General features: G+C 47.7%; 1 protein-coding gene across 9 annotated transcripts in view; it reads right to left on the bottom strand.

Moving 5' to 3' along the window:
• Positions 1–23,249, bottom strand: part of plekha6 (pleckstrin homology domain containing A6) — a 353,735-nt gene that overhangs the window by 77,512 nt on the left and 252,974 nt on the right. For 7 of the 9 annotated variants that reach the window (XM_086011107.1, XM_086011108.1, XM_086011109.1 and 4 more), the window contains exons 5-10: positions 21,372–21,444; positions 18,758–18,858; positions 9,675–9,850; positions 7,657–8,118; positions 4,745–5,225; positions 727–810 (exon numbers count right to left, since the gene is read on the bottom strand). In XM_086011107.1, coding sequence (XP_085867233.1) covers positions 727–810; positions 4,745–5,225; positions 7,657–8,118; positions 9,675–9,850; positions 18,758–18,858; positions 21,372–21,444 — 1,377 coding nt within the window. Of the gene's footprint in view, positions 1–726; positions 811–4,744; positions 5,226–7,656; positions 8,119–9,674; positions 9,851–18,757; positions 18,859–21,224; positions 21,341–21,371; positions 21,445–23,249 lie in introns of those variants that run through there. The other 2 variants (XM_086011106.1, XM_086011110.1) reach the window with 2 other exon arrangements.

The following is a 23,249-nucleotide window of genomic DNA, read 5'->3' as shown; positions in this document are numbered from 1 at the left end:
GGGGTCGGCGGTGGGTCGGCGGGGGTCGGGGTCGTGCGCACGACTTACGCTGAGCGATTTCGGTTTTCAGAAGTCATGCTTTGCGCCACTTTCGGCTTTCAGAGGTTTTCTGGTTTCGGATGTGCGGATAAAGGCTGGTACACTATATCTTATCTGAAATGGGGCGGGGTCGGCGGGGGTGGGGTTCGGCGGGGGGGTCGGGGGTCGGTGGGGGTCGGGTTCGGCGGGGGGGTCGGCGGGGGGTCGGGATCGGCAGGGGTCAGGTCGTGTGCACGACTTACGCTGAGCGATTTCGGTTTTCAGAAGTGCGGAAAAATGCTACACTATCCCTTATCCGGCTAGGCCTGTAAGTCGTGCGCCACTCTGGTCATGTCGTGCGCACGACTTACGCTGACCGAAAAAACCTTCGGTTTTTAGAGGGTTTCGGTTTTCGGAAGTTCGGATAAAGGGTAGTCTACCTGTACCTACGAATTGCGAGTGGTGCTAGCAGGCGGGAATTGGATGCAGTGCAAGCCACGAAAATATTGTCAGGAGAAAAAACAATATTTTCAGGGCCAAACGTTAGTGCGACTGAGATTTAACAAAGCAAGGGGATTCCAGGGGCTACTGTTTTCTGAAACAGGCACAATGATCCCATGCGATCCCCTCCCTTGAAGACACAGTTTTTGCTCATTAAGCCCTTCTTGCATGAATCCGACTGAATTTGTAGTGGTTTTTGGAACGTACCATTCTGTCCTGCATTGAGCGAGAGGCGGTGAAGTGGTATGGGTGCAGTCCAGACGACCTCCTGTCTCCGTGATAATCGTATTGCTAGAAACAAACAGTACAACTTTTATTAAAACCGATCCCAGCTATAGCTGATTTATATTTAGAGAGAGTCCAATTTCCTTGGCACCACCGACCAAACAGGGCTAACGTTAATTTTGTTTGATAACGCTCCTGTGAGGCTCCTTGGGACATTTTACGTTAAAGGCGCTATATAAATGCAAGTTGCTGGTAACAATGCTAATAAAATGTTAATAAAACTAAAATAAAAACAGAAACTGCTGGAAACACTCAGCAGGTCAGGCAGCATCTGTGGAGAGAGAAACAGAGCCAACGTTTCAGGTCGATGACCCTTCGTCAGAACTGGAAAAAGTTGGAGATGGAACAGGTTTTTAAGCAAGTGCAGGGGCAGGGAAAGGGGGGAGGGGAGGAAAGAACAAAAGGGAAGGTCTGTGATAGGCTGGAAGGCAGGAGAGATTAAGAGACAAAAGGGATGATGGTGCAAGGCAAAACATAGAAACATAGAAGATAGGAGCAGGAGTAGGCCATTCGGCCCCTCGAGCCTGCTCCGCCATTCAATGAGATCATGGCTGATCATCCAAATTCAGTACCCTGTCCCTGCCTTCTCCCCATATCCCTTGTTCCCTTTAGCCTTAAGAAATATATCCAACTCTTTCTTGAATATATTTAATGAACTGGCCTCCACCGCCCTCTGTGGCAGAGAATTCCACAGGTTCACCACTCTCTGGGTGAAGAAATTCCTCCTCATTTCAGTCCTAAATGGCTTACCCCTTATCCTTAGACTGTGACCCCTGGTTCTGGACTCCCCGGCCATCATAAACATCCTTCCTGCATCTAGTCTGTCCAGGCCTGACAGAATTTTATAGGTTTCGATGAGATCCCCTCTCAATCTTCTAAACTCCAGTGAGTATAAGCCCAATCGACACAATCTCTCCTCATACGTCATTCCTGCCATCCCAGGTATCAGGTATCTTCGCTGTACTCCTTCCATGGCAAGAACGTCCTTCCTCAGGTAAGGCGACCAAAACTGCACACAATACTCAAGGTGTGGTCTCACCAAGGCCCTGTACAACTGTAGCAAGACATCCTTGTTCCTGTACTCGAACCCTCTTGCTACAAAGGCCAACATACCATTTGCTGCACCTGCATGCTTACCTTCAGCGACTGGTGCACAAGAACACCCAGGTCTCTCTGCACTTCCCCTTCTCCCAACCTATTGCCATTCAAATAATAATCTGCCTTCCTGTTTTTGCCACCAAAGTGGATAACCTCACATTTATCCACATTATAGTGCATTTGCCATGTTTCTGCCCAATCACCCAATCTGTCCAAATCGTACTGGAGTTTCACGACATCCTCCTCACAGCTTACCCTCCCACCCAGCTTTGTGTCGTCTGCAAATTTGGAGATATTACATCCAATTCCCTCATCCAGATCATTAATATATATTGTGAACAGCTGGGGTCCTAGGACCGATCCTTGCGGTACCCCACTAGTCACTGCCTGCCACTCGGAAAACGACCCGTTTATTCCAACTCTTTGCTTTCTGTCCGCCAACCAGTTCTCTATCCAAGTCAATACCTTGCCCCCAATCCCATGTGCCTTAATTTTGCACGCTAATCTCGTATGTGGGACCTTATCGAAAGCCTTCTGAAAGGAGATGGTAATGGGACAAGTTAAGAAACAAAAGCTGGCTCTAGATGAAGTGTAAATGGTGATGGCAGGATGAAAGACAGCTGCCATGTGAGAGAGAGAAAAAATAAATGGAAAAAAAGATAGGGGCCGAGGTTATGGTCTGAAATTGTTGAACTCGATGTTGAGTCCAGAAGGCTGTAAAGTGCCTGATCGAAAGATGAGGTGCTGTTCCTCGAGCTATACAGTTTCCAGATGATTTTGTGATTCTTGAAGTTTCTTTAATCCTTCCCTCTTTTTGCCTGCATAGTGTGATACTGTTACAACCCGCGAGGGAACCATTTATCCAGAGTTGTCAGAATCAGAGGGTTGGGGCTGTGACGCTCATCTAATAAAAGACTTTATAAATCAGTTTGAATTGAAGGACTGTTACAAGCTTGGGCCTGGATTTATATATTCCTTCAAGAACAGAGGTGCTCATCACTCCCGTAAGGTGTCCGAGTGTCTTGTGTTTTTTGGGGTATGCCCATTATGTCCAATATCTAACAACGATATCATAACCAGGGATTAACAATAGTAACTCCTGTTAATTGTATTCAATTGGGCAAATACAATAAGTGTCAGCCGTGGCTCAGTGGGCAGCACCTTCGCCTCGGAGTCAGAAGGTTGTGGGTTCACAGTCTCACTCCAGAGACGTGAGCACAAAAATCTAGGCTGACACTCCCAGTGCAGTGCTGAGGGAGTGCCGCACTGTCGGAGGTGCCGTCTTTCAGATGAGATGTTAAACCGAGGCCCCGTCTGCCCTCTCAGGTGGAGGTAAAAGATCCTATTTCGAGGAAGAGCAGGGGGAGTTATCCCCGGTGTCCTGGTCAATATTTATCCCTCAATCAACATCACTAAAAAAAAAAAAATTATCTGGTCATTATCACATTGCTGTTTGTGGGAGCTTGCTGTGCGCAAATTGGCTGCCGCGTTTCCTACATTACAACTTCAAAAAAGTGCTTCATTGGCTGTGGGACGTCCGGTGGTTGTGCAAGTCTTTCTTTCTCTGTAAATAAAGGCTTGTAAGTAACTAAAGACTAGGCACTAGTGTTCTATCCTTCACCCACCTGGTTAGCCGACTTGTTGGAAAAGTTCCACCTAATTTCCCTTCTTACTTTTAATCTTTAACTTGCATTGTATTTGAACCCTCTGCCGCAGTGAACAACTCACCCAGACCATCCCCGTCGCTTCACCCCTTCATCTCAACAGGCTAAACTGAAATACCCAAATTTATTTAATTCTGTAACCTCAGCGGCCGATCAACGAGCAACCTTCCTCGTATCTCTCTGGTCCACACCCAGGTTCCAAGATGGCAGATGCTGCTAAATTCTTACTCCCCCCACCTCCCCCACCAACCCCTCCAGCTCCCCTTCCCTTAGCTTTCTCTGAAGGTATCTTTCAATTAAAATCAGCTGATAATTCAAATTAAGCTACTTCGATATTTGAATTATCTATTAGTTTGAATTGAAATTGTGCACAATGCTGTCACCTGTAACTCAGTGGTAGCACCCTCGCCTGAATCAGAAGGTTGTGGGTTCAAGTCCCACTCCCGAGACTTGACACTCCAGCGCAGTGCTGAGGGAACGCTGCACTGCTGGAGGTGCCGTCGTTCGGATGTTAAACCGAGGCCCCGTCTGCTCTCTCAGGTGGACGTAAAAGATCCCACAACACTATTTGGAAGAAGAGCAGGGGAGTTCTCCCCGGTGTCCTGGGGCCAATATTTATCCCTCAATCAACATCACTAAAAACTGATTACCTGGTCATTATCATTTTGCTGTGTGTGGGAGCTTGCTGTGCGCAAATTGGCTGCTGTATTTCCTACATTACAACAGTGACTACACTCCAAAAAGTACTTCATTGGCTGTAAAGTGCGCAGGCCGTGAAAGGCGCTATGTTAATGCAAGTCTTTCTTTCTAAGAACCTTTTGGACTGTTTTAGTAAAATTGCTTATTTCAAATTACTGGATAATTCGAACTTTTTGAGCAAAAAAACCCTTTGATTTAACAGCAGTAGGCTGTATAGAATTTACAGCACAGAAACAGGCCATTCGACCCAACTGGTCTGTGCTGGTGTTTATGCTCCACACGAGCCTCCTCCCACCTTATTTCATCTCACCCTATCGACATATCCCTCTATTCCTTTCTCCCTCACGTGCTTATCTAGTTTTCCCTTAAATCCATCGATGCTATTCAGCCCGACTACTCCGTGTGGCGAGCCAGTTCCACATTCTCACCACTCTTGTGTACAATTAGACGGTTGAAAGCGTGCACTGTAAACGGGTTACCTTCGCACTTCGTGACCGGCGCAGTGTGTACGCTGGGTCACCAAACGTTTCGTCCCTTCGGGGCGGCAGTCTCTCGAAGCGGGCGCTCGGAGACCTCACCGGAGAGTGGACGTGGCTCACCACCAGGGGGCCCTGGGATGGCGAGCGGGGCACAGAGCGTGACCGGGGCTGGAGGGACAACCTCCGCAGAGTGCCGCTGACGCCGTCAACCTCGTGAGCGTAAGCCGGCCGCGTGCCGTGCCACACGGGCGAGCCCTGCCCGCTGTACACCTGGCGGTCCTGCCAGTCCCTCAGCAGAAACGCCGGCTGTCGCTCGTCGATGGACCATCGTGCCGTCATCCTGTCGTAAGCGGGCACAGAGCAGATGCTGTCTGGACGTCCACCAGGCTGTAAGAACTGGGGGTACTCCTCTTGGTAATAAGGTGACAACAGATTATAATATTCCGGCACATCTCTGGTTGGAGTGTGATACACCTGCGGGCTGAAGAAAAGAGATACCATCAGGGCCACAGCCGACCAATATAGACCTTGTTTGGAGTATCCATGGCATTGACAGACCCGGTATTTTGTTTGGTCCCCCCATCACGCCTTTGTCTGCCAATTGCGTTGGCAGGCCATTTAACCGCGGGGGGCATCACGGGCGAGGCCAATTCTGTCTTCACTTGGCGCCCACACAGCAGGGTGTATTGGACAGCAATCAGAAACGGGAGCCCCGGACAGTTTTCCCTTCCCTATCCCAGGGTGCTGAGGCTTATTGTAGCGTCCCTACCCACCCCACCCCCCTCGCCCACGGAAGGCAGTGTCAAAGGATGGACGTACCTGGCCCGACTGGCTGAGGTTCACCAGGAGAACCACTGAACCCAGTATATTAAAGTCCTTGGCCTCCCTCTCATGAGGTGTATTTGTTTTTGTACCATAGCCCGGGAGCATGACCAGACACAGTCACTAAAACTAAAAGGTTTCGCTGGCCAACCAGATTTTTCAGCAATTCTAGTGCATGAAACATTTTTTAAAAACTATTTAAATAAGCCTCTGCGCACACAGTGACCCTTAAATCATACTCCCGACACAAGGAGGCGAAAAAGACCACAAGGCCATTAAAAGAAAAATGCAAACAAAGCACTGGAGTTAATTTCTCGAGGGATAGAATTGAAAAGTAGAGAGGTTATGCTAAACTTGTAAAGAACCTTGGTTAGACCACACTTAAGAGCACGGTGCACAGCTCTGGTCTCCATATTACAGAAAGGATATCGAGGCACTGGAGAAGGTGCAAAAAAAGATTTACAAGGATGATAGCAGAACTGAGAGGCTGTAACCATCAGGAAAGACTGAACAGGTTGGGTCTCTTTTCTCTAGGCATCAAGGGGTATGGGGAGAGAGCGGGAATATGGTATTGAGATAGAGGATCAGCCATGATCATATTGAATGGCGGAGCAGGCGCAAATGGCCGACTCCTGCTCCGATTTTTCTAAAATAGAAGGCTGAGGGGTGACCTAATAGCGGTCTTTAAATTATTAAGCGGGTAAATAAGATGTTTCCACTTGTGGGAGAGGACAAAACTAGGGGTCTTAAATGTAATATAGTCACTAATAAATCCAATGAGGAATTCAGGAGAAACTTCTTTGAAAGAAAGACTTGCATTTCTATAGCGCCTTTCACGACCACCAGACGTCTCAAAGCGCTTTTGCAGCTGATAAAGTACTTTTGAAATGGAGTCACTGTTGTAATGTGGGAAACGCAGCAGCCAATTTGTGCACAGCAAGATCCCACAAACAGCAATGTGATAATGACCAGATAATCTGTTTTTGTTATGTTGATTGAGGGATAAATACTGGCCAGGACACCGGGGATAGCTCCCCTGCTCTGCTTCGAAATAGTGCTATCGGATCTTTTACATCCACCCGAGAGGGCAGATGGGGCCTCAGTTGAACGTCTCATCTGAAAGACGGCACCTCCGACAGTGCAGCACTCCACTGGAGTGTCAGCCTAGCTTTTTGTGCTCAACGTCCCTGGTGTGGGACTTGAACCCCCAACCTTCTAGACTCAGAGGCGAGTGCACTACCAACGGAGCCACGGCTGTCACTAGACTTACCCCGAGAGTGGTGAGAATGTGGAACTCGCTACCACAAGGAGTGGTTGAGGCGAATAGCACAGACACATTTAAGGATAAGTACATGAGGGAGAAAGGAATAGAAGGTTATGTTGATAGAGTGAGATGAAGTAGGCTCGTGTGGAGCGTAAACACTGGCATAGACCCGTTGGGCCGAATGGCCTGTTTCTGTGCTGTAAAATTCTATGTAATTCTATGTAAAATATGTATCCACTTCCCTTTTAAAAGGCTATAACAAATTCTACTTCCACCACTACTTCTGGAAGACAATCTATGTCCTAACAACCGTCTAGGCCCTAAGCTCTGGAATTCCCTCCCTAAACCTCTCCGACACGCGACTTCACTCTCCTCCTTTAAAGTCACTCCTTGCCCCGTCCTAATATCTCCTTATGTGGCTCGGTGTCAAATCTCAGGTGGATGTAAAAGATTCCACGGCACTAGTTGAAGAAGAGCAAGGGAGTTCTCCATATTTATCCTTTGACCAACACCTAAAAACAGATGATCCGGTCATTGTCACATTGTTGTTTGTGGGAGCTTGCTGTGCGGAAATTGGCTGCCGCTTTTCCTATGTTACAACAGTGACTACACTTCAAAAAAGTACTTTGTTGGTTGTAAAGCGTTTTGGGATGTCCTGAGGTCGTGAAAGGCGCTATATAAATGCAAGTTCTTTCTTCTTCTGTCTTTCAAAGCTTATTGAAAGAGAAGCAGTGAAATAGGGATGATATATTGGATTGGACAGCGCACGCGACATACATCGACACGCTGTAGGAACAAGGTAGAGTTTTAGACACGGCCCTCTCACCTCCTTAGTTCGTCCTGCGGCGCTGCAGATCTGCGCATGTTAACCCACTGTTGCAAGTGAGTCAGCGAGGACTGGCGCTGGGCCATTTTCTCAGTGTTAGTGCGTGGAACAAAGCCCCGTCGATGCACCGTATTCCCCCCATCCTGTTGCAAGTACTCGTCGCTGGGCCTGCCAGGGGAGGCGTTCTGCCAGTTGTGTCCATTAGGCTGTACGGGCCTCTCGTACCCCGGGTGAGTTCTCAGCTCTGGACCAGGGCTGTTGGGGTCAAGGGGCACTTCCTGCACCGCCATACCATTAACCTTGGCCACTGGCTCCTTGCTAGAGTCCTTCCGGTCGCTCTTCCTGTTGTATCTTTCAAACCCGTCCGCTTCACCTCTCATCTTTTCCATGTTAGGTTTAATCAATCGATTGCTTGTGTGGTTCGATTCCGAGGGAGGCTTTATTTCATAATTCATCCCGGTCCTGCCAACACAGCAGAAAACAGACAAATTAGTGGCCGCGTTAAATTGGACCATTTGTATTTTGCAGCCATGACCTTTCACCTCCACACATTGGGAGCACAGAGAAACGAGGCATAATCTATTCAACCACACCTAACACCAACACTGACGGAAGCCTCACTTCCTACACGGTGAAGCAGAAGACCAGGTACGATCTGCCCTACCCGTGGATTATGACCCCACTTATTTAATTTGCGGAAACGTTATACAAATTTCCATCCGATTCCCCCAAGGATAGTCAAGCACATCTGTCTTCGTAGCGAGAGGATTCGAGTACAGGAACAAGGATGTCTTGCTGCAGTTGTACAGGGCCTTGGTGAGACCACATCTGGAGTATTGTGTGCAGTTTTGGTCGCCTTATCTGAGGAAGGATGTTCTTGCCGTGGAGGGAGTGCAGCGAAGATTCACCAGATTGATACCTGGGATGGCAGGAATGACGTATGAGGAGGGATTGGGTCGATTAGGTTTATACTCGATGGAGTTTAGAAGAATGAGAGGGGATCTCATTGAAACTTATAAAATTCTAACAGGGCTAGACAGACTAGATGCAGGAAGGATGTTCCCAAAGGCGGGGGAGTCCAGAACCAGGGGTCACAGTCTAAGGATAAGGGGTAAGCCATTTAGGACAGAGCTGAGGAGGAATTTCTTCACCCAGAGAGTGGTAAACCTGTGGAACTCTCTACCACAGAAGGCAGTTGAGGCCAATTCATTAAATATATTCAAGAAGGAGTTAGATATATTTCTTAAGGCTAAAGGGATCAAGGGATATGGGGAGAAGGCAGGGACAGGGTACTGAGTTTGGATGATCAGCCATGATCTCATTGAATGGCAGAGCAGGCTTGAGGGGCCGAATGGCCTACTCCTGCTCCTATCTTCTATGTTTCTATGTCTACATTTACAGCTGTACAGGCCTCTCGTGAGTGGGTCTGGTAGTGTAGTGGTTATGTTACTGGACGAGTAATCCAGTGAACGTAAATTCAAATTCCACCGTGGCATTTTTTGAGAAGTCAGTTTCAGTTTTCAGTAAAAAAAACACAATGGTAACAAAAAGCTGGTGTCAATAAGACTGACCATGAAGCCGTTGGATGGATGTAAAACCCCAAATGGTTCACTGATGTCCTTCAGGGAAGGAAACCTGCCGTCTTTACCTGGTCGGGGCCTATATGTGACTCCAGACCCACACCAACTTGGTTGACTCTTAACTGCCCTCAGAAGTGGCCTAGCGAGCAACTCAGTTGTATTAGGGGTGGGGCAATAAATGCTGGCCGTGCCAGTGATGCCCACACCCCGAAAAAAAAGTCAGTGCCATCGAGCAGGGAGGGAGGAGGGGGAAAGAGAAGACAGGAACAGCATGGTTGGATGTAGTTCGTTTGCGACTGACCAACACACAGAAGTGACTGCTCACACTCTTCATTGTCGACATGAACGAAATGGTTCCATTCAGTGCAGCACAGAGCCACATTGCAGGTGGCGGGGGCGGGGGGGAGGTGGGTGGGGGTGGTCGGAGATCTACTTCACCTGCTCAAGGGCACGGCCTGTATGCTCGCTGCCTCGTTCATCGCATTGATCCAATCCTCCATCTCTGTTTTATTCTCCGCGCTCAGGTAGTAAGTCCGGATACCTGCGTGCTCAGCCTGATAATCAACGGAACGGTCATTATTGTGAAAAACCGCTGGCTGCCTGTTTACAATCAGCTGTAGGAGAGACATGAATGACATCGTCATTGCCAACCCGGATCCACTTGCTGCTTCCGAGAAAGAAAATTAAACCGGGAGAGAGAGTCACAACTAGGAGGCGACAACAACTGACATGAATCAGTCATTCATGAAAGACAGACTTATGAAATAATACTGAGCGGCCGGCGGGTGGCGCTGTCCAGGGAGAGTATAAATACTCGGGCATGGGCCCAGCTTGCGCAGGACATTCTTAACAGGAGCTAGTGAAGGACACAACTAGACCTCCGTGTTGTAAAACAGTTGATTAAAGCTTTGTTTAACGCTTAGACCAAGTGCCTAGTAGTTTTCTTACGTCAACAACCAATCCAATTTTTTGTCCCCATGATTGGGTCACCTTTCCTAGCAGCTGGAGGTTGGCATCAATGCTGAGCGGTAGCTTCCTTTGGTCGACAATCCTGAGTTCCACAGCGGGCGCTGCCAATGAGGGGCGGCTCTGGGATTGACCAAAAAATGGGAGGAGCTTCTTGTGGCTACCTTGGGGCATCACTTCCGCTGGGCACAAAAAAATTCCATCCCGTGATCCTGTTGAGACCCACGGCTGCCACCCCACGTCAGAATGCATGGATCCAGCATGGCAGGTTTAATGCCAGCCACGGGCGGACCCTGGTTCTCCCATCCTCTCAAGCAGGCGCCATCTTTTGCAGCCTCTTTCAGATCACCCGGACTGCAGGGTGTTAAAATGGAGGAGCGGTCCTTCATAAATGGTCTCCCAGACAAGAAAATCATTAAACCAATCCACAAGTGACTCCCCAGTTGTGTTTCTCTCTCTGGCAACTGCTAAATTCGTAACTACATTTAAGCCCGAATCACGCACCTCCTTCTTATTCATTCACTGGTCCGTTAGTTCAGTGCTCAGTGGGGAATGTGACTCTGTATTTCTTCAGGCACCTCTCCCCCCTCCCTCCACCTATTGGGAAGGGATTACAATTCCCCTTTTAAAATGTTATTTTCATGTAATTATTAATTATATTCACTCAGAAGCGATTCTTTAACCTGGATGTTGTCTCCTTCCAATCCCCTCCTTTTTGCTCCTCATCTTCTGACAGCAGCATCTCCGCTACCTCCAGCGCAGGCAGTTCTCCAGTGCCTAGCTGAAATGGCTGTGTGGGAGCCTGGGCAGTGATGGTCTATCTGGCCAGGGGAGGCACAACATGGTCAAGCCCAACCCTGTCCTCATCTGAGGGCCCGGCAAAGACAGCTTGAGCAAGAGTCGCTGGATAATGATCAGGAGCAAGGATCCCCCCTGGCCAGTGCTCCGCTGCCTAGCCCAGGGACACTTTGTATGCTTCCCGTTTTCCACCGAGACTGGGTATCTCAGCACCGGAACCTCCCTGGCACGATTACCCCACTGAGCCATCTGAACAACTACAGTGTGATTTTTTTTTAATGAATTTCAAAATTAATATAAAATTATGGAATTATTAAATATGTAAAAATTAGGCAATTATTAAAATGCATCAACTCAAGGAATGAATGGATGCAACAGGTTAAGGAATGTAGAATGTATCTCATTTCTTGTCACATGAATCTCATGTCCAGCTTCTACCGGGGTCAAATGTAAATTAAATGCTGCTAAAAATGCATCCGTTATCTACTGGGCTGCTTTAGACATTTGTATTCTTTAAAAATATAGGTATGGTCGGTAAGAAAGACCAAAAGGTTCACTTATCGATTGAGTATCCAGATTAAATCAGGTTACTGTGCAGTCGATTCAGGCAAGATATCGGCAAAGTTTGGACAAGGTGCCAGAATTTATGGGGCTTCCAAGCCCCTGGAGGTGCCAATGAACCCCTGGAGTGTGTGTCACTTCGCCCTCAGTCTTAACGGGTCCAAGTGTGTCTTTAAGCGCAAAAAGCCAGGCAGTGTCGTTAGACCACCAGCGCCCTGAAACGTACAACACTCTGCGTCCTGTGGAGCACAGCTGGAGCAAGACCCAGGCATCCGCTACCTCCAGCGCAGGCAGCTCTCCAGTGCCCAGCTGAAGTGGCCGTGTGGGAGAGCCTGGACAGTGATTGTCCGTGTGACCATTGGAGGCACAACATGGTCAAGCCCAACACTGCCCTTATCTGAGCTCCAAACAAATACAGCTCGAGCAAGGGATGGGGTGGCAAAGGTAACACGTCGGGACGCCAGACAGACTGTTACCTCCAATGGGCATGGCTATGCCAGTGGTTGAAAGGGACAGGAGAAATTCCGAGTTTTTAAGGTCAGTACTAATCACACTTGTGCAGCCTGAATTTGACGGAACGCTTATGGGCAAGGCATTCCCGAAATCAAGCCTCTTGAGTTTGAGACTTTGGAGCAAGCCACGTATCATTTCCTGTTCGGCCAGTTGGAATTCAGGCTGTTGCACACTGCAACTCACTGGTAGTTTCTGAGGAGAGGATTTGTATTTAATTTTTGATTAAGCACCGTGTGGGTTCATTATCAACACCTCAGTTTATTAGAAGAACTGGAAGTTATACCTAGCTGAGTTCCTGCAGAAATTCAAGACAGGCACAATGCAGACACTTCTGGTGCAGGGGGAGTCCTCGGCCATGAGAGGAAAAGATAAAATGTAAGGTCAACCAGCAGAGCTTAGCGCAGAGAAGCACCACGCAACAGGCTAGGCAAGACTGGAGCAATCATTTGGGATTTTCCTGGCTTTTGTGTGAGATTCAAGGTATAAATTAATCGATTTATAACCTCTGCTTTGAGGGAAGACTCCCCTCTTTTATTTTTTTAAAGAAAAAAGGTGCACTTTCTCCCTTTTTCCTAGTCTCCAGACTCCTCGCGGCTTCTCCAGCTGGGGAACAGGCCTCCACCAACGCTCTGAGAACTGGTTGCTAGGAGATTAGGGTTGTCAACTCTGATTGGCCCTATTCCTGGAAGTTTCATCACATGACATCCCACCTCCAACCGCCTTACTCAGGCAACCAGCCTTTTATCCTCCCCGCTCCCCCCACCCCCCTCACAACCAATTTTTTTTATAACTAAAAGAGAAAAGTGTAAAGAAAGAGAGAAAAACAAACCATTGTTTTAATGCCCTTGAGATTTTTTTTCCCGGGTGCTGCTCGCGGCAGTGTCCTGGAGCTTAACCTTTAATCCCTGGAGACTCAAGGGCGATGCTGGAGGGTTGGCAATGGTAACCCGACAGGAGAGGGGGCTAGGAGCTTTGCGTTAAAGGCGCTCTACCTAGAGCCACGCTCAGCGCATCTTTCAAGGCGCGACCTTTGCCAGGTGACGTTAAAGAAGCTGGAGGCAAACCGCTGGAAAATGTTTCGATGAAAACAAATGGAAATGAGAGTGGTGTTGGCCTATTGTAGGTGTGTGGACACTTTCAATATATTTCGGTAGAGGCCGAGTTGATGGGCAGTCAGGTAAACAGTTACTGTTGTCAACAGGGGCGGGGGGAGTTGAAAGCACAGTGCTGTCGGTGTCAAGAATTGTCCATTTTAACTGGAAGCTAGAGCCCAACTGCACTACTGTCCTCTTCAAGGATGGACGTACCCTTGGAAAATCCGGACCAGTACATTTCTCCCGTCTGAAAACCCAGCAACACACAACAAAACCAGACTGAACCTGAAAGGCTTTGGAGAAGGTCCCCTCCCCTCCCCTACACCTGGCAGTTTGAGGAAGGTATAAAAAATGGGCTGGGGGGGGGGGGGAAGTTTCGAATTATCGCCAAGTCTTTGAAAGTCTTGCCTTCTCTGACGTTAGTCAGTCACCTCACACTCACAGAACAGACTCACCCTCTAGCACAAAAACAAGAGTTTCCAACCACTTCGGAGTGCTTCCGCAGTCATCCTCATGCCAGGCGCCAGGTTAGATTTAGAGTTTAATTAGCTCCCAAGAAGCCTTTCCTCATCCCGCCAGTGTTGGATTTACAAATATTTCCATGGGGGGTTAATGTTTTTGCAGGTAGTGCATTGGTTCGGAATCTTCCCATTAACCCTGTTGTTAGCCCACGGGTTCATGACTTTGTCAAGACAATTTCATGCAAAAACAACCCGAGGGCACCAAACCTCTTAGTCTCAGTCTAGGTGTCACACATGAAGCGTGAGGAGCGTTTAAATGGTCCGGGAAGCATGCACTCGCCAACCCCAGCACATGACCCAATTGCTCCAATCTTGCTTCTACTGTCTGGGTCTCAAACATAAAACTACAAAACAACAGACCCAGTAGAACGACTACATCTCACCTGCCGTGTGCAGTCGCAATTTTGGTAGCTCAGCTTAGCGAAGATCGTTGGCTTTAAGGGGGGACAGGAGGGTTAACACTCCGCTTGCCTTTACACGAGGAGCTGTGTAGGCACTCACACGCACACTTCTTCAGAAAGAAACGTCAAAAGTGAAATACCGTCACCTACAGGCAACACTGAACAGTAAGGGGTAACGGAACTCCCTCCCCCACCAACCACCCATCAATGTTCTCTTAAAGGGCAACGGGTTCAGTCCGTAAGGGTGACCCTGAGCTTCCGGTCGCCTGTCACTCTAATTCTCCACTTCACTCCCACCCTGATCTCTCTGTCCTCGGCCTATTGCATTGTTCCAATGAAGCTCAACGTAAGCTCGAGGAACAGCACCTCATCTTTCGATTGGGCACTTCACAGCCTGCCGGACTCAACATTGAGTTCAACAATTTCAGATAATTATCCCTGCCCCCATTTTTCATGCAGTATGATTTTTGCCATTCCCATTTGCAACATTTTATCTTTCCTGCCTCTTACGAAAGTACAGTATGTTCTTTCAATTCCTTCCTCCCCTCCTAAACCCCCCCTCCCCCCATCTCTGCCCCTGCTTAATATGTTACATCTCCAGCTTTTTCCAGTTCTGATGAAGGGTGCCAGACCTGAAACGTTAACTCCGTTTCTCTCTCCACGGATGCTGCCTAACCTGCTGAGTATTTCCAGCATTTTCTGTTGTTATTTCGGAACTCCTTCTTTCTTCCCTCTGTTTATTGGTCCAATTAATTGTGGTCCAACCAGAACAGCATGGGGGAGGGGGGTTAGATTATTGCCTTGCTGCCTGGGCGTTGGGGGAATCAGCCGTGCGTTACAGAAACCAACAGAAATGGAAGTTCAGCGATTTCTAGAATGGGCAGCCAATCGGCCACGCCAGCTCTTCGCCCAAGCGGTTTGTTGATAATCGACTCACATACCCTCAAAAAGCAGCATTAGTCCTCACCTAATTCTTCAGTAACTAACGTTCTTGACTTACTGGGCGACCAGCAGTTTTTTTTCCTGTTGCTGAAGCTCACTGGCTTAGGGTTATGTCCTAACGATATCATAACCAACTCACCGTAGCTCTCCGCCCAATATTCCAGATTTACACCTTCCCCAAATCACAATTGTCTGAAGATTAAAATTTGATTTTATTTCTGCAAAAAAATGCAGTGGGACCGTCAGCACCTGAGGGGAAGAGTTTGGGTAGAAATTCTTTGTCTGAATCGGTTAGCGGAAGGGCCTCTATCCTTGTCCTTGCCTTATTCCAGATGCTGATGGATTTGCTGTGTATTTCCAGCATCTGCAGTTAATATTCCGGGCATTTAAAGATTTATTTTTAAAAATCTCTTGATTTTACTTTTGTCAATCAAACCCATCAGCATGTTTTATCCGTCTCAATGAGAAACACTCTCGTAGAATGATACAGCACAGAAGGAGGCCATTTGGCCCATTGGGGCAGATCTCCTCCGTGCACCAGACACAATGAAACTTCAATCGCGTTCTTTAGAAACAACTTTGCCACACTGTGCGCCGCCGAAACATTTCCACCAAACATGCAAACACAGACAGGCTCGCACACTTGGGTAGCAGCAGACAGACACACAGCTATAGACAGACGTATACACGCAAGAGATATGGCCAACGGATATAAGCACACGGGCATTGTAACACACGTTACTTCTGTCACACGGTGTGTTTGTGTGTTGGTTTGCGTCTCTCTGTCTACCCCTTTTTTTGTACGTCTGCCTGTATTTATTGTAGATAAGCGAGCGTGCATGGAATTGTTTAACTTTAAGTGAGGGCACATTGGACTTGCACATTCCTGAAAATCACAATAGTGGTATTTTCTATTTGCTTCGTTTGAAGTAAATAGGGGAGTCACCTGAATCACGCGTCACCTCTCGAAGGCGGTGTATCTCTATCACGGGTGCACGCGTACAAACAGACAGGAGGAGGCCATTCAGCCCCTCGAGGCTGTTCTGCCATTGAATGAGGTCATGGCTGATCTGTATCTTAACTCAGTCGACAGGACATTTTAGGGAGGTGTGTGGAATTGTTTTTGAACGGAGGCACAGGATTCACACGTCATACCACCAGGTTTTTGACTGCAGTTCGCGGACTCCTGACTATGAAAAGGCACAAAAAACCTTTTCCTCTGCAAGCCTGAATCTCATATCGTAAGAAAGGCGGGAGGGAGAGGCTGCAGAATTGATGGCTGACTTATCATTTGTCTTCTTGTGCAGAGGCTAACCGCACCTTGATCGCTTCCAGTTATCAGACAAGTCCTCGGGAGAGGAGGCGGCTGAGATTGCATGTGCTGCCAGTATAGGTATATTATCAGTGGGGTATTGACAACTTGCAAGGGCAGAGATAATTGCGCCAAGCTGGCTGCATTAAAGCTGCTCGAGTGTGGCACAATGCTTGTGTTATTAAAATTAAAATTAAAAATAAAAATAAAGATGACTGCCTTTCCAGGAGCAGAATTCGGAATCTAATCAAAAGGTTCGGAGCGTTTATATATAGAATAATAATGGATACCCAAAAGTGAGTTAGAGGCTGGAATTGAATCAAGGGGTTTAGATGGTATAATATATGGAATAATGGATTTCCTGACGTGACTTACGGGTTCCAATCTAATCAAAGAATTCTGATGTATAAATAATGGATGCCTTTGAATGAGTTACAGGCTGCAATCGAATCGAGGGGTTCATATAAGAAGATATACTGCAGGAGTTATTTATAATCCTCAATCCATCCCCAGATTTGATTAGCGCCTTGAAATCAGTTCATGGTGCATTTTTTTTAAACTTTACATTTCATTATGTGTTGCAATTTGCCTTGTTCTGTTTGTGCCTCGACTCGCTGAGCTGGTGACATGGAGGGCATTCCACTTCCTTGATCTGTGACCACAGTCACACTGAAGGATTAGTGATTGTGATATCATTCTTGATACTTATCTGGACATCAATCTCAATTTACAAGGAGATTTCAAGGGCAGTGCTATATTAGAATGAAGCCCATTCAAAGTCTTCTCTGGGACAGTTTTCTATGAATGAGATTACAGTTCTGACACCTTGATGTTCTGCCCCTGACAGCCTGCACAAGGAGGTTTATTTTTTTTTAAACCAACAGCAATTACAACTGACAAATGTCTAAAAAAAAAAGCCAGTGACAAGGGCCCCGAGTGTGTGGGAGTGCCGGAGAGCGTCCAATGTGATTGCATCTAATCAGTCACCAAAGTTCTTAAACTAGCCCCTGAACCGTGAAATGCAAAGCAATAGAGCAGCAGGATTATGTTAACCGGGAGTTAGTAGCTGAAAAGTAGGCCGTGTTGCATAAAGCAAAGTGATGGGATTAGCCATCACAAAGTGGTCACTTGTTCACTCAGTCACCCAATGGCGCAGTCGTTTAGATCGGTGTCACTAAACCGAGGATTTATTTTTTATACGTTCCTAGGATGTGGGCGTCGCTGGCAAGGCCGGCATTTATTGCCCATCCCTAATTGCCCTCGAGAAGGTGGTGGTGAGCCGCCTTCTTGAACCGCTGCAGTCGTGAGCCGCCTTCTTGAACCGCTGCAGTCCGTGTGGTGAAGGTGCTTCCACACAGTGCTGTCAGGGAGGGAGTTCCAGGATTTTGACCCAGCGATGATGAAGGAACAGCCGATATATTTCCATGTAGAGGAAATCTTCTGGAAATGACTTGCCTGAGGCAAATGATTAAATGATCGCCTGGTTTTTAAAGGGAGTAGAGGCGAGGATTCCCGTGTTCTTCCGTATGTTGGGCTTTGTGAAATTCAAGAAATTGGACAATATTTTCAGATGAGGTGCCACTTTGTGACAACGAGAAATAAAAAAAAACACCAAAAAAAACTTAAGCCACTAAAGCAGACAACAAATGCAACAAGGACAGAGTCAATAATAATTCGAGGAAACGACCTTAAACTCGAACAGTTAAACAGCGTGCTCTTTGGTCAATGCATTCTAGGATTTGTAGTTCTTGCAGAAGCTGGTCTTGTAAAGACCACAACTCCCAGAAGCTCACGGGCAGTTTCTTGTGTTGCCAACTCTGGTTGGGTGTATTTGCTGGAGGTTTCATTACATTAAATATTGGGAGTTGGGGGAAAAAAAGTCAAGATAGTCAAGAATCATCCAATCGGTAATAAAGAGTCTGTTCGCTTTCCGATTGACGTGGGAAGACGGGGCGCCGCGAAGATGGACCTTTTGGGGCGACCAATGGCGGGAAATGTAATGAAAGATTTTTGGACTCATGGGGAATCATGAGATACAGAGATTGGGCAGGAAAGTGGAGTTGAGGTCGATGATCAGCCATGATCTTATTGAATGACGGAGCAGGCTCAAGGGGCCGTATGGCCTACTCCTGCTCCTATTTCTTATGTTCTTGTGAAACCTCCAGGTAAAGATCCAACCAGAGTTGGCAACCCTGCCCCTCACGGGAGCTTTGTACAAGGCAGCTGACGCTCGGTCACTTGTGTGAATCACCAACGCGAGAAACGGAGGGGAGGAGGGGGGAAGCAGTAAAATCCAGGCAACTAGATATTAAACCATAGGATATCTGCACTATTGCACAAGGGCATGAGACCTCAGCATTCACGAGCGGCAAAATCACCACAAAAAATAGTTTTAGAGAGGACGTTACGTCACCTTGAAGGCGTGCTTGCGGGTGATGTTGTCGGAAGGTTGAACGGGGCTTATTCGGAAGCTGAACAAAGGGATGCTTGCCAGAACTGCCTCCTCTTTGTCATCTGGATTTGAAGAAAAAGCTCACGGTTACTGAATTATCTTTTCAGTTGCAAGGACATCCCATTCTCTCGCACTCTCCATTCTGCATTAAGAGGAAGGAGATGCCGTGTCAGCAGAGAGAAGACCGCGTCTCTGGCCCCCTTGCCCAGCCTGACCATGCACAGTGAATCAATGGCCTCTTGCGCAGCCCCGATTTTCATCACTCCACCATTGGCGGCCGTGCCTTCAGCTGCCTGGGCTCTAAGCTCTGGAATTCCCTCCCGAAACCTCTCCGCCTCTCTCTACTTCACTACCCTCCTTTAAGACGCTTCTTAAAACCTACCATTTTGGCCAAGATTTTGTCCACTTGTCCGAACATCGCCTTAAGTGGCTCGGTGTCAAAATGTTGTTTGATAACGCTCCTGTGAAGCGCCTTGGGGACATTTTAGGCGCTATATAAATGCAAGTTGTTGTGGTTGTATTACGAGGGAAACAGGACGGTAGAGGAAACGGTTAAATTACCCATGCCCACTGACGAAAGAAAACTACTAGGCACTTGGTCTGAGTATTAAACAAGACTTTAATCAACTGTTTTTCAACATGGAGATCTAGTTGTGTCCTTCACTAGTTCCTGTTAAAGAATGTCCTGAGCAAGCTGGGCCCATGCCCGAGTATTTATACTCTCCCTGGACAGCGCCACCAGCAGGCTGCCCAGTATTATTTCATAAGTCATTTCCACATGAATGACAAGATTCATGTCACCCACCACCTTCGACTGGTCAAACACTGTGAACTCGTCCCCCCTTCGCTGTATCTTCCATTCATCTTTAATTTCAGACATCAAGAGATCTCCATTGAAATGAACAGCCGATGTTGAGATCCCCCAGTACCAAAACGTCTGTTGCTACATCTGATTTAATCTTAAAGAACATCAGAAGCAGCGCAAAGCCCTGGGAGAAGCAAAGCACCTAAAGACTGAAGTGGATTCCCTTTTTTCTAGATTGTTCTTTTTTAAAAAAAAATTGAATTGGCAGGTCCTATCCGTCAGGGCAGAGGAGCCTTTGATTGGTCCCAAGTGCATTGGCAGATCAAACCCGGAAATAAGTGAGTAAGGGAATCAATCTAAAGGTCAGCGGTTCAATGTCAGTGGAAGCAAACATCTTCAGCGAAGTGAGTCGGTTTACCCTGGAGCTAACACAAGAACGTTTCTGTTTGTAGCCAGAGCTCCCAAGCCTGTGTTATATATGTATATAAAAAAGCACCATTATTACGTGCCTTGTTGTACTAAATGTTTCCCTAGGTCCCAGGTGAAGAGCTTCAAGGTAAAGAAAGACTTGCATTTATATAGCGCCTTTAACAACCTTGACATCCCCAAATACTTGACAGCCAATGAAGTACTTTTTGAATTGCAGTCGCTGTGGTGATGTAGGAAACATGGCAGCCAATTTGTGCACAGCAAGCTCCCACAAACAGCAATGAGATAATGATCAGATAATGTCGATTGAGGGATAAATGTTGGCCAGGACACCGGGGAGAACTCCCCCCCCCCCCCCCCCCCCACCCACTCTTGTTCGAAATAGTGCCATGGGATCTTTTGCGCCCACCTGAGAGGGCAGACCAGGGCCTCGATTTTAATGTCTCATCCGAAAGACGGCCTATCCGACAGTGCAGCACTCCCTCAGCACTGCACTGAAGTGTTTCCTGCCTGCCCCCGGGCCCACACACATCGCACTCGCTCGCCGAGTTAAAGTCGGGGCTCTGGGGTTCAGTTATGGGCCAGTAACAGCAATACCCAGAGTCGCCGTTCCTCTTGACTACATTCTGAGCCTGGCTCCGAAAGCTGGCAGAAATTAAAGGGGGTTGGGGGGGGGCACTGGGAGTTAGGGGACAGTTTTTAAAATATAAAATATGGTTGAGTTTCAAGGAGATACCGAGATACCGGTCAATAAGAAACTCAGAACTATTCCCATCAGATGATTTCTTTTCCCCAACCTTTATTTGCACAGTATGTGGGGCACAATGAGGTCAATGCTGAGGTACCCAGAGGTCAACAACATCTCAGGTATTATAAGCCAATAAAAAAGATTTAACAAACATAGGCACAGGAGGAGGCCATTCAGCCCCTTGAGCCTATTCCGCCATTCAATTATATCACGGCTGATCTGCATCGCAACTCCAATTTCCCGCCGTTGCTCCATCCGTCGATACCCGAACCCAACAAAAATCTAATGATCTCCGTCTCTACAATTAACCCAGCATCTGTGAATTCCATCCTGCTCCCCTTACACAGCGCAGTGACAGAATTCCCAAAAATATTGGAGGCACAGAGCCGCCCAGAAATGGGAGATATTTTTTCTTTGGTTTTTTTTTTTTTAAGCACCCCACCTACCCCAAGAGTTTGAAAACGAATGACATTTGACTGGATATCAGCGGACAGCCCTGAATTAATGACGCTATTCAGCATCGATCCCCGACAAACTGAGCAAGTGATACTTGGGGCTTCAGCGCAGGTGCAGCAGACGCAGAGAGGCGTTACCTCGGTAGTAGAAGAGGCAGCGATCCGCCAACACAAACCAGCGCTTGTTCCAGGACTTCACTCCTGAGCTCGCCTGCCAAAGACAATGACAGTGTCACAATCCTCGTATTGATTCAAGATAAGAGTGCACGCGATTAACCATGAAACATTCGACATTTCGCTGTCAGCCAACATTTCCCTCAGTCTTTGGGCAGCTCCAGGTGGCCGTGAGATAAGGGGCATGCCCGTCTTGGCTTACCAAGGAATGAAATGATGTCTAATCTTCCCAATATATTGCCCTCATCAGATACTGATGTATCACCCTCAGCAGCCCAATATATTACCCTGTCTGTACCCCAATCTGTATCAAATATATCACACTCTCTGCAGGTACCGATATATTACCAAAAATACTGCGGATGCTGGAAATCTGAAATAAACACAGAAAATGCTGGAAATACCAATTTCTGATGAAACTTCATCGACCTGAGAAGTTAGCCCTGATATCATTGGAAAGGCGGGGAGGGAGCTGGAGTGGCGGGGCGGGGGGGGGGGGGGGGGGGGCGGGGAGGGCCGGAGTGCGGGGGGGGGGGGGGCAGTCGCAGTCAGCGGCCAGGAAACCGGGAAATGCAGAGGTGAAGCCGAATTTAACGGCAGGACCTCACTAGAACTTTTTTTGAAACTCAGGCTTCCCGCCCGGGAGCTGGCCAGCTTGAAGGCTGTCCCACTGACGGGCAGGAAAGCCAGCCGCACAAGGCAGCAGCCAGGTACCGTCGCTGAATATCCTGATCACAGATGGGACACGGGCACACTTGGACTCGGCTGGTGGGCGGGGTGGGGTGGGGGGGAGGGGACTGAAGTGGTCTGATCACCTCGATCTGCACAGGATTGGTTTCGATAGATTCCTACTTCATGTCTCATGCCTTGCTCCAATGGTTTAACGCTTTGTTCCAATTCTAAAGTGTTTATTGCTTGGCCACAATAGCGTGGCTTTATATCTTATGCTGGATGACTCGCTTTGCATTTAGTGCTTGGACCTAATGGCTTTGTGCTCCGTTGCTATGGCATTGTATTTGTTGCTGAGCGATGATGGCTCCACACTCCGTCCCGAATGCTCTGTAAACGTTTTGGTCTTGATGGCTTTGCACTCAGTTTCGATAACCCCAGTGCTGGGCTCCAATGACTCAGAATTTGACTGAAGTCTCTCAATCAATGCAAGTTTCTGTTAGCCAAAACATATTCGCTAGAACTGTATAAAACACTAGTTAGGCCGCAGCTAGAATACTGCGTACAGTTCTGGTCACCACATTACACTGGAGAGGGTACAAAGGAGATTTACGAGGCTGTTGCCAGGACTGGGGGATTTTAGATATGAGGAAAGATTGGATGGGCCGGGGTTGTTTGCTTTGGAACAGAGGAGGCTGAGGGGAGATTTAATTGAGGTGTATAAAATTATGAGGCCTAGATAGAACGGATAGGAAGGACCTATTTCCCTTAGCAGAGAGGTCAATAACCAGGGGGCATAGATTTAAAGTAATTGGTAGGAGGTTTAATGGGGATTTAGAAACATAGAAACATAGAAGATAGGAGCAGGAGTTGGCCATTCGGCCCTTCGAGCCTGCTCCGCCATTCAACGAGATCATGGCTGATCATCCAAACCCTAGCACCCGGTCCCTACACCGACAGCCATCCCACCCAAGCCCTATCCCCGTAACCCCGTGTATTTAATCCCCCCTAACACTAAGGGCCAATTTTTATCATGGCCAATCAACCTAACCCGCACATCTTTGGACTGTGGGAGGAAACCGGAGCACCCGGAGGAAACCCACGCAAACAATGTGCAAACTCCACACAGACAGTCACCCGAGGCCGGATTTGAACCCGGGTCCCTGGCGCTGT

Source organism: Somniosus microcephalus, chromosome 18 (genome assembly GCF_052327205.1).
Source record: "Somniosus microcephalus isolate GS21.2 chromosome 18, FLI_Smic_1.0, whole genome shotgun sequence".
Taxonomy (NCBI): Eukaryota; Metazoa; Chordata; class Chondrichthyes; order Squaliformes; family Somniosidae; genus Somniosus; species Somniosus microcephalus.
This window is presented reverse-complemented; position numbering and strand designations above follow the sequence as displayed.